This window comes from Cygnus atratus, chromosome 4, assembly GCF_013377495.2.
Source record: "Cygnus atratus isolate AKBS03 ecotype Queensland, Australia chromosome 4, CAtr_DNAZoo_HiC_assembly, whole genome shotgun sequence".
In the NCBI taxonomy this organism is placed as follows: Eukaryota; Metazoa; Chordata; class Aves; order Anseriformes; family Anatidae; genus Cygnus; species Cygnus atratus.
In genome coordinates, this window is record NC_066365.1 from 46,430,615 (window position 1) to 46,445,066 (window position 14,452).

Sequence of the window (14,452 nt, forward strand, 5' to 3'; positions counted from 1 at the left end):
TTTCCAGGCACGTATCCATATTTAAATGCAAATGTGAGCATAGTGGAAAATCACCGTACAATTACAGACAGAATCCTACCAACACCCACCCACTGAACACACGCAAAGGCTCTCAGGGGAAACTGCAGGCGCCCTGGCGAATTGCAGCCCAGAGCAGCAGTGGCCCAAGCTGACTGCGACCAAACCCTGTCCCAGCCCCAAGTGTCCCCATGTCCCACTGCCAGCTCGAGGATGTCCCTGTCCCCGTGCCTGCCGATGAGGGAGGGGACTTCCATGGCTAAGGCCCCCACCATGGTGCTCTGCCCATCCTTCCCCATCTGTCCATGGGGTCATCGTAGGCAATGCCCATGAGACAAACGCAGCAGTGGCATGTGCAGACTGTGCCTCTCCTCTCAAACATGTAGGTCTGAAGCCACACAGGAAATCACAGATCAAAACTAGCACTCTCACCCTTTATCCCTGCCTTGCTGCTCATTATGAAGACATTGTCTGCTTACCTGAGAGGTCTGATTAATCATCTGTGGGTTTGCCATATGAAGTATCAATTGTGAAAATTCTGACTTTTCTCTATCAGTTTCAGGCTGAAAACATCGGGATTATATGTCATAACATCATATGATGTGGGATTGTATGATGTGAGAAATCTTTTGAACGTTCCCTTCCAACAGAATGTGTCTCTCCTTACCTAACTCTACTACGTGTTTTGAGCGGTTTTGATTAACTCCTGGGAGCATTAAGAACAGAAGAATTACCTTTCCTTCCCCACCTTAACTGCTAGCCCATGTTTCTCCCAGCCCTTCTCCTGCTGTTCTTCAGGAAATATTTTCAGTGTGGTTACAACATGTGTGATCTGCCTGTGCAGAGAAGGCCATAAATCCATATTACCAAATGTTTATCTGAGCTTTTGAACATCTTGGAGAGTGTGGTATCAGTATACCGCAAACCTCAGGGTATACCAGCACAGGAGAGGGAGCTGGCCAGATACCATGTCATTACAAAGAACATTTTGATCTGGGGATGTAATGAGAAGCAGGTCTGCAGGAAGGTTTCCTCGGTGGCAGTTCCAGTGTGTAGGCGCAGGTGCACTACCCAGACAGAGCGCTGAAACAATGCATTTCTGGCATAGCAAGGACTCCAGCTTGGCTCGACGCTTGCAGCTTTCACATCCAAACCTTGTTACTAGATCAGCCTGGAATGTCATTCTAAATCCACGGTCTCCAGGCATTAATCAAGAAAGGGGGCCGTCAGGAGGGGGGATAGCCTATTTAAGGCTTGTAGTAAGGGAAAAACATGTCCTCCAAAAATGCCGTATCAGTGAAAGGAATTAAGTCACTTTCCTAGCTCGTGGTCATTTTCAGAGACATAATAAATATAACCTGGGGGACCCATACAGTACCTGCAGTTAAGTTGTCATCATGTGCAGATGGATGGTATCTTTACTATAGCAGTGCATTACATTATTTCCTTAAATTGCTCTCACACTGCAGCCCCTGGAAAAGCACCAAAAGAATTTACAGGGGCTGGGAGACTCAGATTGCACTCAGCAAGCCCCAGTGGGCTCACTTGGAAAAAGCATGGGAACTCCCTGCCACTTGGCCATTAAGCCCAGGATAAAAGGGAAGGAGAAAAGCTGTGAGCACTGCGCCGGGTGGCCGCCGTGACCCAAGCCACAAGCTCTGCAGCCAGGGAGGGCTGCACCAAAAGGACACCGCGTCACCCCTGCCACGGCTCGGCATCAGGGAGTGCACGAGGGGGCCTTGACCTTGGAGGGTCTGGTTCCCGTGTAAAGCGCAACACAAGGAGGTGTTATGGGGCTTCCCGGAGGAATGCCCAGTTCTGAGAGCTCCTGGGAAGCATCTGGGAGCGACAGGGGAAAAGGAGGCAGGGAGACACCAGGAAATTCAGAGAGCACCAAGACTGGGATGGGATTTAAACAAAACTAAAGAAGAGGACAACAAGTCAGACACTTCCTACATGGAGGAACAGACAGGAGGCGCGCTGGATGACAGAAAAAAAAAAATAAACAAGTTGCCACAAAGGACATGACACTCCTTTTAATGCCCACAGCTCTCTGCATCTGAGGCCCGTTATTCCTCCTTAGAATATACCCTGCTGGCACAAAGCAAGCTGCCCTGTCTCAAAGTGGATGAGGCCTGAGGCACTCGAGTTTTCTCCTGAAGGCTGGTGGACTCATCAACCAGACTTCCATCTGCTCTCTGTAAACATCAGTGCCTTAGGGATATTTTGAAAATACAGTCACTATTGTGTGCCCTATAAAGATTTTCACAGACATAAATATGAACTCTGTAGTGCAAACAAACAAAAAAAGATTGTTCCCCCCCCTTATTTATTTTTTTGAAAGAAATCAACAGACCCACAGAGAAATATAATATTTATCCACACAAATCTCTGCTACAGGCCAGGAATTTGGTTTCTTTACCTTCCCAATACCCCTCGAGAGATACAGCTTTAAAGCTGAGAAGTGCTGCAATTCAGTGGCACGCCAAGTGGTACAGGCAGCATATGCTGCTTTTTAAGTATCTATTCCTTTTTAAGAATAGTTGCAGAAGCAAAAAGATTAACTGGCATCTAGCAGGAGAAAAGACAGGTATGTGGCATCATGGTAATCCAGAAATAAGGGAGAACACAGTGACACTGAACAACAACTTTTAACTGGAAATACTTTTTTGTACGCGATAAAATTACTTGCAGACCTCAGCCTCAGCACAGGAGATAAGTAGGTTCAGTTTAGGGTACTGAGGAATTTTTCAGCCAAATGTTTATTTCAAGACCCTGATTGCTCAGACCTCACCAAGGATGTGGGAAATCCAGTTGCATATCCATCCTTCATCAGATATTTAATTACTGGCATAACTCTGACAGGAGAGCTTGAAAAACGCAGCCACAAAAGCCAATAATGACTGAGTTATTCGGAGCTCGTTAGGGGTTGTCTCCCCCTGTTCCTTTCCCCCTCTCTTTTTCCATCCTGAGCATTTTAAATACACTAGGTCTTTCCCAAAGCGGAGTTTTGGAAGTTTTAGGGCAAGCTTTTTCCGAGGAGGTAAAATAGATGCCTCTACAGATCCCCCCTTTGGTATTAGTTCTGGTTCCTGGAAGATAACTATCAAGAAATGACCTCAGGTCTCCTAGGCCTAGGCCAGGCACGGGTATGGGCTGTCTATCACGGGCTGAGGCTTCACGCTGCTGAGCACAGGGAGAAACAGTGCTTATGGTGAGACTCAGCGATCAGCAAGCTGGACTTCACCCTTGCCAGCCACAAGTGCCCAGCTTTACCTACAGCAGCTAGCAGTCCAGGCAATACCTGTTATTTATTAATGCAGCACAGAAGGATTTTACCATACTTTTCATTAGGGCTTAGCTGGCAAAGAAAGCACTAAAGAAAGTACTAGTTATTCCCTACAACCACCCATTAAGAAATCTGGACATACCGACTTCAGCCACAGCTATTTCCTTGTCTAACTAAAAGGAAAACGTGGTTTCTCAGACACCGATGCATGGCAAAAATCACACACTGCCTCATGATCGCCGCATGGCACTTGGGCTGACATTTACAGGACAGCCAGCCGAAAGCACCAGATTTCCAGAAGAGTACTCACAGAACCAGGGGGCACCGCAGTGTCACAACAAACACTCCGTCTGTGTGCTTCACTGACAAGCAACACCAGATCTGGCACTGCAGCCCAAACCAGAGCTGTTCTTGTGGAGTCCGAGCAGATTTGTCTCGGCTGCATTGTGACAGCCCAACCTGTTGCTTTGGGTTGGTGAAATGCTGTGCTTCTTTCTGGGCTGCCTGACTCTTCTCCCTCTCCCACCACACTTCATATACTCTTCTTTCTGGCATAATTTTCCAATAAGCAATACAACTAATGGCACACACAGCAGTTAACTTAAACGATTCCTAATATCTTATGTGCAAACACATTCAGTAATAATTGCAGCCCTAATCGAGGCGCCTTAGTCAGTTTTCTTTCTTACAAATGCATGTAAATGTATGCTTTAAGAGTTTTTCTAAGTAAGTACTGAAGTGAATGAAGTGATCGTGCCCTTTACTCGGGACCTAACCCACCAGCTGTTATTGTTCCTACAATTATTAATTACACCGCAGTCATGCCAGGGAGCCTGTTCTGGTTGGCACCTTGGAGGGGCCCTTCGAAAGGCAGCCTGAAAGGGCTAGACACGTTTTCCACGCATGAGACGTGGCCGGGTTTGCAGCACGCTGGCTGGCAGATCTTAAGCAAACAACAGAACGATTTAGAAGAGCTTGATAAAAACCAGCCCGACAGCACCACCACATATCTATTGTCAGCATCACAAAGATTAATTCAGTATCATTTCTGGTCCACATTAAGAGAGAACTGAGGCTTGTGGGAAGATACATGGCTATCTGGTGAGGCAAGATATATGGTATTGGATCTCGTGACCTGCAGAGCTCCCTTTGAATGAGCGAATACACGGAGGAGTGCTGCAAGATTGTTCCCTTCATTTTCAGAAAATCAGCAAGAGGCAGAGAGCTATCATGTTTAGGTCTGATCTCCTTATGCATCTGTATGTGCATCATAACACTGTCTTCATGCAAGTAAACAGCCGTGAATCATTTCTGCCTCTCAAATTACACATGGAAGCTTTAACCCAAATCACTTTCCAAAAAAGCACGTGGCCAATTTGAGTTTTCTGAGTGGGTTTTCCTACTCTTCCCTTCTTTTGCGTGACAGGACGACTGCATGGACATAGAAAGCTAGACAGCCCTTCCCAACCACTGAAAATTTTTCTTTCAAAGATTTTATTAATTTGCATTTTCCATTTCCTATTTCAAAGGAAAGGTAGCCTGCTCAAAGCTGTAAAAAGACAACCTTTTCCCTTAAGAGACTTCATCTTTCTTAAGGGACTAAAGTTTCAATTGAAAAAAGAAAAAGGGGGAGAAATTAAAAGTGAAAGAAGCAATATTTGGCAATATTTGATGTATTTAAGTATAAGCCAGATGTGGAAGTATACATCTCCAAATTAAACATTTACTGAGTTGGCAGCAATGGAATTTTCTTCTCACACATGCAAACGTCAAGTCTGAATGTAGTCTAATTTCTACCTATGTGTCTACCTGCCACTTGCTCCCTGATGCCTCGTATAGCTAAGCAGCAGTTAAGATTTACCCCCTGTACTTCTGCACAGCCCCTTCTCCTCTCGGCACAATAGCATCATTTTATCTCTAAACAGTTTGAGGCTGTGATGAAACATCATAACCGTGAGACAGCAACATGCATGAATTGGATTCAAAGGGGTGACTGGTTTTCTAAAGCCCTGGGAGGGACATAAGGACTACTAAAAGCAACAATAGCTGTAGGTACTGAAAATCTTAAAAAAATAAAATAAAAATAAAAAATTCAGGCCATGCTATTTGTGAGTCATAATATAAAGACACATATGTGATGAACACTATTACACAAGGAAAGGACTCAAGAGTTGCAGATAAACACTGGGGGGAATGCTTTTCCCCCGTGTGGCTAAAGGGCTCCAGCCGACACATCTGCGGTGACAGGGGGTTCATTTTAATTTGGGTTCCCTACTTTCACACCCTTTGCCATTCGTTTTCCCATAGTATCAACAGCATTTGGCTTAGTATTACCTAGAGAGCAGGCAACAAACACAGAAAGCAGTTGTAACCAAAGAAGCAGATGGGTCTGTAAGCATGAAGTATGGTGACAAAGAACTGACCCCCCCCCCACATACCTACTTTTTGTGAAGGACAAAAAAAAGTATTGCTCTCATCAAATTCTTTGAGATGAGTATCTCTTTTCTAAGGGACCCAACAGAACTTATTCTATCAGTCAGCAACGTCCTTACAAAAATGAAATGTCAAGGAGATTTTTTTTTCCAACCTTGAGTTATTTTACACTCTAAAATCACTAGCAGTATGGTAATCCCTGCTAATCAGGGGCCTGATTCTAATCCTTTTTGAGATTGGTGACTGCACGTTTTGGAAACTCAAGATGTTTTCACCTGTTTTCCCCAAACAAATTTTGGATTTAACTCATGTTCAATATTCATAGCACCCAATCATTAGTGACACTAATGAGCTTTTGATTTGCAGGATTCCAACACTATTGAGAACCTGACATCTTTTGCATTATCTATGATAGCTGGAGAGTGGCCTGCCAAACGCAATGAATGGGGCCAGCAGACGTACACCAGGAATGGGTTACTAGAAGGCTTCCCTTTCAGAGCCACCTGAAGTAAAAACACCACTGGGCAATCATAGACATGGCTGACTGTGGATTTTTAAATTCAAGGACAACCTCCTGTTTTATTTGGAAAACAAAACAAAAAGCACAAAACAAAACAAACATACCCAAGCCCTCACCAAGAAAACACCCAAATATAAATACAGCCTGTTTTCCTCCTGTATCCATTCAACATCCTGCTCCCCAAAGGTGGAAGGAGATGCACAAGAAGAGGTGTCACCAAAGACAGGTGCCCGCTACCTGCTGTACACGACCTGCTCCTAGCTCGAGCTGGTTTAATCGATCATTTTGCAGGCAGCCTGAGACTGCAGCCTCAGAGCACGTCCTGGCTGGGGAGAAACAACAGCCAGCGGCATCAGGCCGGATTCTGGGATTACCACAGCCCCTGCATGTGGATCCCCAACTGGGGTGCAGCAGGAGTTTGGCTCTGCCTTGCCACCTGCTCCCCAAGGCAGGAGAAGCTTTGAACATCTTCTGCCTGGCACCACAGGACTGCCCATGGCGGAATGTGTGAAGTGCATCTCCCTCCCTCTCCGCTCTTGCCAGGGCAAGAAGGGTCAAAGCTGCGCTCCTCTGTAAACTGCTCTCAGATCTGTGGGGTACAGCAGGGAAGGGAGACGTTGCTTCACGCCCCGTGCTTGGGAACGTCTTGCTGGCCATGATCTGGCTTACAGGTCTTTACAGATTAACAGATGGTATCTTGGTATATACCTGACAATAAAATGGGAGGGAATTCCAACCCCATCTAATGTATGGCTGCCAAACGCTACGCCCACTCGTAGCCAAAACAGACCACAGTTGAACTGCAAGAAAAGAAGGGCAGAAGCTGATGGGATGGTTCTTGCCAATAGCAAAGAACAACACGCCGCATCTGAAAGTACCGGTGTGTCATGATGCACTCCTATCGCAGGCGAGGTGTATCACCACAAAGCCCTGAATGCCGGACCTCCCAAGCTCAAGCTGGTGCATGCTGGGGCCAAAACCAAACAAGTTTCAGTTCTGATGAGATAAGTAAGTGATTTCAGACCATTACTTCAGGGAAAAATCTAGGACCCTTGTTCTACAATAAATGGCTCCTTATCCGGATCTGTTTTAGAAAAGACTGAGTGAACTAGTAAGAAGAAATGAAAACACTGCAACCACAAGCTAGACATGAAGATAAAACACTAGAGAATACAATATCATACATACCATATTTATGACAGTGCCACAGAAAATTAACAAAAACCCAGGGCAGGAGTTCACACAAAATCAGGATAGCACGATTCTACTGCAAGACGTGAATTTCATCCTCCTTCACAAACAGAACTGAGAGAGCTGCTCAAAGTACAGCTGAACAGACAAAAGGCAGCCGAAACTTTGTCTTTTGCCGTGCTTCTTCATTCAGCAGACTTTTTTTGGTACTGTTCCACGGAGCGAACATTCTCCATTTTCTTTGAACAAATTGTATTACACTTGTTTCTCATCAGATTACATAAATTAGCTGAGAAGGAATGGATTCAATTACAGTCCAGATTCCAGACCTCTTAAGAACTTACTGCCTAACACATTCCTTTCATTTAATAAACTGGAACCAAATGAGGATTATATCATATAAATAATACTCCCTTGATAGGTCAATGCAATAAAATGGCAAAAATACTCAGAGGAACCACGTAGATCAAATACAAGAGCCTCTGATATTACCCACAGGATTTAAAATATGAACCCCACATAAACCTAATTGTTCAGTATTTTTAAGCTGTACTGCGAGCAAGAACCTGATTCAGGGGATACCTAAGACCGAGCTTAATATCTTCTGACAGTTAAACTGACAGTGTCAAACAGCTAATTAAAAAACGTGTTGCAGCAAAGTATTGATTTCTGTATTTAAAAGATAATTTGATAGCTTTGCACAAGATACTAGCCTCTCCTGCAAAATCCAAGATTTACACATCAATCTCCCAACTGACTAAAAGTAAATACAACCAAGAGCAAGGGCTTTGGAAAGGTCTGAGTGAGGCAATTTCCCAAACTGAATTGTTCTTTAAGAAGGAAGGCAGCATTTTGGAACAACTTAAGCTGATACAATGAATTTAGGAACAACCCTTCTCAACTGAAACACTCATCCATTCTTTCAGCTTAGGAAATAAATGTGCCCTCTACACTAGGACATTTTTATATCTGCCTAAACATATAAGTATCTGGGGAAGGAAAATGTGATGAAAAGAGGCTCATTAAGAAACTCAAAGGCTGAGGTCACAGAACTATACATACAGTCAAATTATCTCCATCCACAAACAGCATCTGACACATTTTGAAGAAGCATGGAGGAAAATAAAGAGGCAGAGGAACAAGGCTGCCAAGACAAGGATAACCATTAAATGTACAATTAGCTGTAAGAAAAATCTTTATAGATCACTGAAGAATGGCTGAAGACAGTTTTGATGACAGCCTATGTAATCACAGCTTGTCTAACCCTAAAGCTGTATTTAATCTGACATACAAGTACAAATACAGCACCCAGCAGGTGAAGTTCCAATTTAGACTTATAGCAAGAAACAAGACATATTTATCTATTCAATAAAAAGGTTTACAGGAGACATGGTAAGTTCTCTGCCAACAGCAATTTTTAAATCATAACCTTATACCTTTCTAAACTAGTTGTCAATTATCCAGCCATGTAGTATATTCAAGACTTGCTAAACTTTATGGCATACGTTCTGCAGGAGACCAGCTCACAGAGTCCTTGCAGTTCTTCCTGGGCTTAAAATCTAGAAAATTTTAGACTGAGAAGAATTATAGGCTGTGCAATACACTGAATGGGTAATGCAGAACATATCAGTCACACAACAAAATCTAAAGTATGTTAATTAAAAAGCAATATTCCAACCAGAAAAAAGATTATAGAGAAGGCATGGGAATAGAAGGCACTTTCTGTGAAGAGATTTTTACCATTTTGCTTTAGAGAATGGATACGAATTTAGGCCCTTCTCTGCTGCTGTGGTTTGGAAAACAATCCAAACTTTTTATTGAAATTTTAGAGGGATCCAGGCTGGCATGCACTTTCATTACTATTACCACGGACAGCCTTGCATTTCAAAGCCTAGGTCAAAAATTGATCAATTTTTATACGGCATGCACAACACAGGCTAACAAACGAAATTAGCCTGCAGCATAGAGCTCAAGTTCAGCAAAGTTTAATCTTCTATTTAAACTTTTTCAGGGTCAAGTCAAAGTTAGAGGCCCCCACTTCTTCTGCCCATTGCTCTTCCAAAAGAAGCTGCTGGCCACCTAATGGCTAGGTGGGCCTCAACATACCCACATGGATCCCTGCCTCTGCCTACCATTTTTGCCAATGAGGAATGAACGAGAAACAAGACAATATGCCAGAACCCTCAGCCTGCCCATTTCAGCTTACTTGACACCTCCAGAAAAGCCATCATCGAAATGTCTCTTGTAATAGACGTATTACAAATTAGCAGGAGAACTCAGCTTGGTGGCCAGGGAAGGTGGGCCTTTTGTCACATTCTGTACCACCTGCTGGGACCCTCCTGGGTTTGTGGATCTAAGAATGCTCCTCACACACGTGCTGAACTGTGACAGGCCAGGGGCACTCACTCACAAGGGTTTGCAAATGTCTGACAAGAGCTCTGCACTCATTAGTTGAGTTTACATCAATTAAGTGGGGAATAGTGCTTAAAGGGAATTCACCAGTTTCAAACTTCTACGGTACCAGCTTTTGTCCTGGGCTTCCTCATACCTGTTCTCTGTCTGGCCAATAACATTCACAATGGTAATCACGAGAGACATGGCAGGAAAAAAGGTGCTGCTCCGAAGATACCTAACTGATGCAAAATGGGATGCTCGACAATACGTGTGAGCTATGGGCAACAGAAATGCATCACTGTTAGAGATGTTCTCTGACAGGGTGAGGCCTGTATGAAAAGCCGTGTGTAGGATGCATCCAGAATCACATTATCTAACCACAAAGGTTTTTTCTTTGGCCAGTGTACCAATGTGCCAACACGTCCTGATCTATAGGTATACTTATATAGAGAGTTATACGTTTGTATACGAACCTCGTTAACTAGGCTGCATACATTCATACCTATATATAAATTAAACAGAGTGGTCTTCCTGGCACTGTGCATGCTTTATCTGAACTTCCCTCTAGCTTCCACTGGTAAATTCAGATGCAGTTTTCCATGTGTTATATATGAGGCTGGTCAACTAGAATATAAGTTATGCCTTAACCCCCCCACCCCCAGCACATGCTTTAGTTTTTTTTAACAGTAAAGTAAAATTAAGCTATATTCTACCCTTAGAAGGAATGAAAATACAAAACTGTTTATGAAGAGTTTGTAGTAGTTTTGACACAAGGGAGGAAAAAAGAGGTTGAAGCTTATATCAAATGAGACTTTTTCAATATAGAATAAGCAGGACTAAGCACAGCTCCTGGATATATCAGTGACATTTCTTTTCACATATGATGATAACATAAAAGGCTTATTTATGAGCCTCTAATAATATTCTAATATGTAGACAGGTCATAACATGCAAAGCAGACACAATGTTGTGTTCACTCTTGTTCTTAATTCAGTTATAAACACCAACGGACTGTTCATCACTGTGATTTAGAAGTGTAAAATTTGGAATTTTGCTTCACATCTCAGGCAACACTGAGAAATTTGTGTGCTTCTTTGCCTCATTACTGACATCTGCTGTACTGTAAATGAATGGCACAACCTCACCAAGCCACTTGTTCCCTCCAACACTCTATCCTAAACACCAGAATTTGACTTGAACAGCATGCGCAGTGATTTGCATTGCTTCCAAAGAAATAATTTGCATTACAGAAAACCACTCTCAGAAATTTGAGAAAATGCAGTAATTTCTTCGTACTGGGCACCTTTTCACCAGGAGATAAGTAACAGCATATGGCATGGCAGCTAGCTGTTCACAGGTCTTACATTCTAGCACATGGGAAGAGAAGACTTCCATACTAATTCACAGCACTAGCTGAAATTTTTACGATTTCTTCCCCCGTTGCCAAGGACACCTGCTGCCTCACACACAGCTTTGGTGCCCAGGCCCCAGGCAGACCTCCGCTTTGCCACACCTCTTAAAATTGGCCTTCACGTACAGACGCATGCAAGCATCTCTCACACGTATATCTCTTGGCACAATGGCACAGGATATATCTTAAAGAAAATACATTCTTCTGTTTAACAGCTTACTGATGGACTTTATCACTGATCATAGGTAACATACCACCATGAGACTTGTGCACGTGATCCCCTTTCAAAGCGAAGCATCCTCCCAAGGACTTCATGGGGAGCGGGGAAAGCTAGAGATGTTCTGGCAACTGCTGAGTGTAGTTATTTAGTCTGCCACGTCTCCATAAGTATGCTCTTACCCATTAAAGCACGTCACTATTTACAGGCTCCTCAGGGTACTGAAAGACGCAGAGACAGGCAACGGCTGTATCGTCCTTTTTAAGTTTTATTCTCTGAACTAAACAAATCTGTCAGGATCCTTCCTTTAAGCTGTTCTCTATAACTGATTCTGATCCAGTGCAAAACACTTTCACAGGCTCTCTTCCCACTCAAAATCATTTAAATCTCTCTCTCGCCTAAAAGCAAGTAAGTGGAAACAAAGTCAAGATAAATACCTCAGATCTGTTTTCCGAGGTAAAAGTCTCTTCTTCCCACTGAAGTAGGCTTCAAAATCATCTGTTGTCAGTCTGTACGCATAGTCGATGTATGCAGACACCTCCTGGTGACGAGAATTATAGTCACGAATGTAGATTATGGACTGAAAAACACAAAGAAGGCCACAAATGAAGGGTGGAGACATACATATGCACTCAGTTTTCTGTGTAAAAAGACTTAGAAATGATATAAATATTTTCAGCTTCACCTGGGCCAGACTTCTGTTAAGACACTCCTGTTACAACATATTATGGCATATTCTTAAGAGAAGCTAGGCAGAGTTGAAATGAAAATAAACATAGGTGCAGTATCATGCAATGTGCCCTTGTGTATTCCCCGTGCCTCCTGCTGCCACTCTGTGAGGGCAGAGATTTTCCATAGGTCCCTGGGCCATATCTGCCAGCCCTACGCAGACAACCCTAACACAGCTGAATGCCACAGGACACCTACCTTTCAGCAACAGAACTGAACGAAGGGTGTTTTTGTGTGACCACACTTCGGTGCTACTGTGCATGCTCTAATTACAGGATCAAAGCAGGTGAGAACGTTACTTATTTTGGGATGTGACTCTACAGCCGTGAAAAAGCTTTGCTTATTCAACTTAATATTCACAATGGATTTGTAGCTTTTCAGAAAGATGACAGACTAGAAATGGGTTACCACATATACACCTCTCTCACGCTATGATCAGGGAACAGAGCGGATCCCGTCAGCCCCCTCTCCTGCAAGACCACGCCTGTGCCGTTTCACTCCTGACAGCTGATGAGTAGCAGAGCAAAAATGTGAGCATTCAAATACACACAAACAAACAGTGCTGCAAAGTCCATGCCTAGAAATACAGCCAACCAAAGCAGGATGGCTACAAGTAGGAGAACACAAAAAGAACAGATTTACCAGTCAAAAATTCACGCCTCTGTAAATTACCCAATTAGCTTTTGCACCTACACGTGTCACCGCTGAATTGAAGGTGGCAGTAGGGCACCTGGAGGACAGCTATGCATTCAGCAGCGGTTCTGGCATGTTAGGGTCATAACACATGGAAGAATATAGTACATTGGCTCTCATGCTGCTGCTGAGATGCATGTCACAGGCAGAGGCACTGATGGGATGGCTTTCCACTGATGGGAAACCTTGTTTCCTATTTTCTCTGCACTCCTTCTGTGCTCCTTTACCTTTTAATTGCATTATTTTCCAGTGAAACAGAGAACAGCTTGGTAGAAGGTTCTTCACACACCTCCACAATGCAAAAAGCAAAGAAATGGTAGGATGAGTGCGGACTTGCAAGACAGAAGAGTTCATGTATCCTGGGACCCGCATAAGAAAAAGTAAATGCTGAGAGGAGAGGTTAGTAGGTAGGTGAGTGATAAAAGTATGTCTTAGCTCTATGCCTGTTTGTTTTTACTCAGCTGAAATCAGGTGATATTTCTTTTTCTGAATACAGGGGAAATGGAAACAATACCACATGGAACTCTTTCAAAAAGCATTCTTTATTTTAACAGCAGCAGATTTCTAGAGTGTAATGGTTTATCTGGCAAGCTGTTGTTATACTAAGACATACTTCCTTTTCCAATTTCACATTTAATTCCATCAAAACATGTGTTACTCATTTTGCAGTTTTGTACCATCGATTTGTTGATATAAAGAGGCAGAAGAATCTCCTGCAATACATCTGACCACCTTGAAACATGTCTTCTCCATATTCTCAGCACGCCCCATTTTGAACAACCAATTTGTGTGTCTGGACAGCCTGGTAAAGACAGAGACGAGGCAATGAGAAAAAAAGACTGCCTCACACACCGCAAGGTGACCGTACATTGTATCCACGCTTCTGTAACAAAACTAGGGGTATGCTGTACATCTAAAGAACAGGATTCGTCATCCTTCAAAAAAGTTAGTTTTAAATGAATACCTTGACTTGCATAGTATGATCCAATTGTTTGAAGAGCTGACAGATGTTACAGTATTTTTTGCAATATTAAACACAGGGTTATCTTTCAATGCTCTTCTGCTTATAAAATTTATCTCCTGAAGTAACGTTCACAAATTATCAGCTATAAATCAACACCAAACTACAGGCAAGCATACAGACTATCATCAAAATTGCTTTATGAACTCTAAGAAACCAACCAAAATATCTAAACAAAAATGTTTTAGGTTAAAGGTATGCTTTTGAGGCCTCTTTCTCAGAACTAAAGGCCTTTGATCCTTCCATCCGTCAACATGGTTTCTCTTCTTTCCTCATCCATGATTCATTTCTAACCACCTATAAGCGTTCATTCATTAAACTATGAATCAGCTTGAATTTTCTTAAGATACTCTAAACTTGTCACGTCACACCTTTTTGCCTCAGAGAAGACTTGCACAAATTCACACTCTTCTCCCAAAATGATAAAGCTCTTGACTTAAAAATAACTTAAAGAGAAAATAAAAAATAACATTAAATCCATGAACAGGAAAATCTTCTCCTAAAAGTCATGCTGCTCCTCTTCTGATTTGTCTCTA

At 42.9% G+C, this 14,452-nt stretch overlaps 1 protein-coding gene across 1 annotated transcript in view; it reads right to left on the reverse strand.

Moving 5' to 3' along the window:
* CFAP299 (cilia and flagella associated protein 299) overlaps positions 1–14,452 on the reverse strand; it is a 149,610-nt gene that overhangs the window by 17,894 nt on the left and 117,264 nt on the right. The window contains exon 3 of the mRNA XM_035554926.1: positions 11,911–12,053. Coding sequence (XP_035410819.1) covers positions 11,911–12,053 — 143 coding nt within the window. The remainder of the gene's footprint in view (positions 1–11,910; positions 12,054–14,452) is intronic.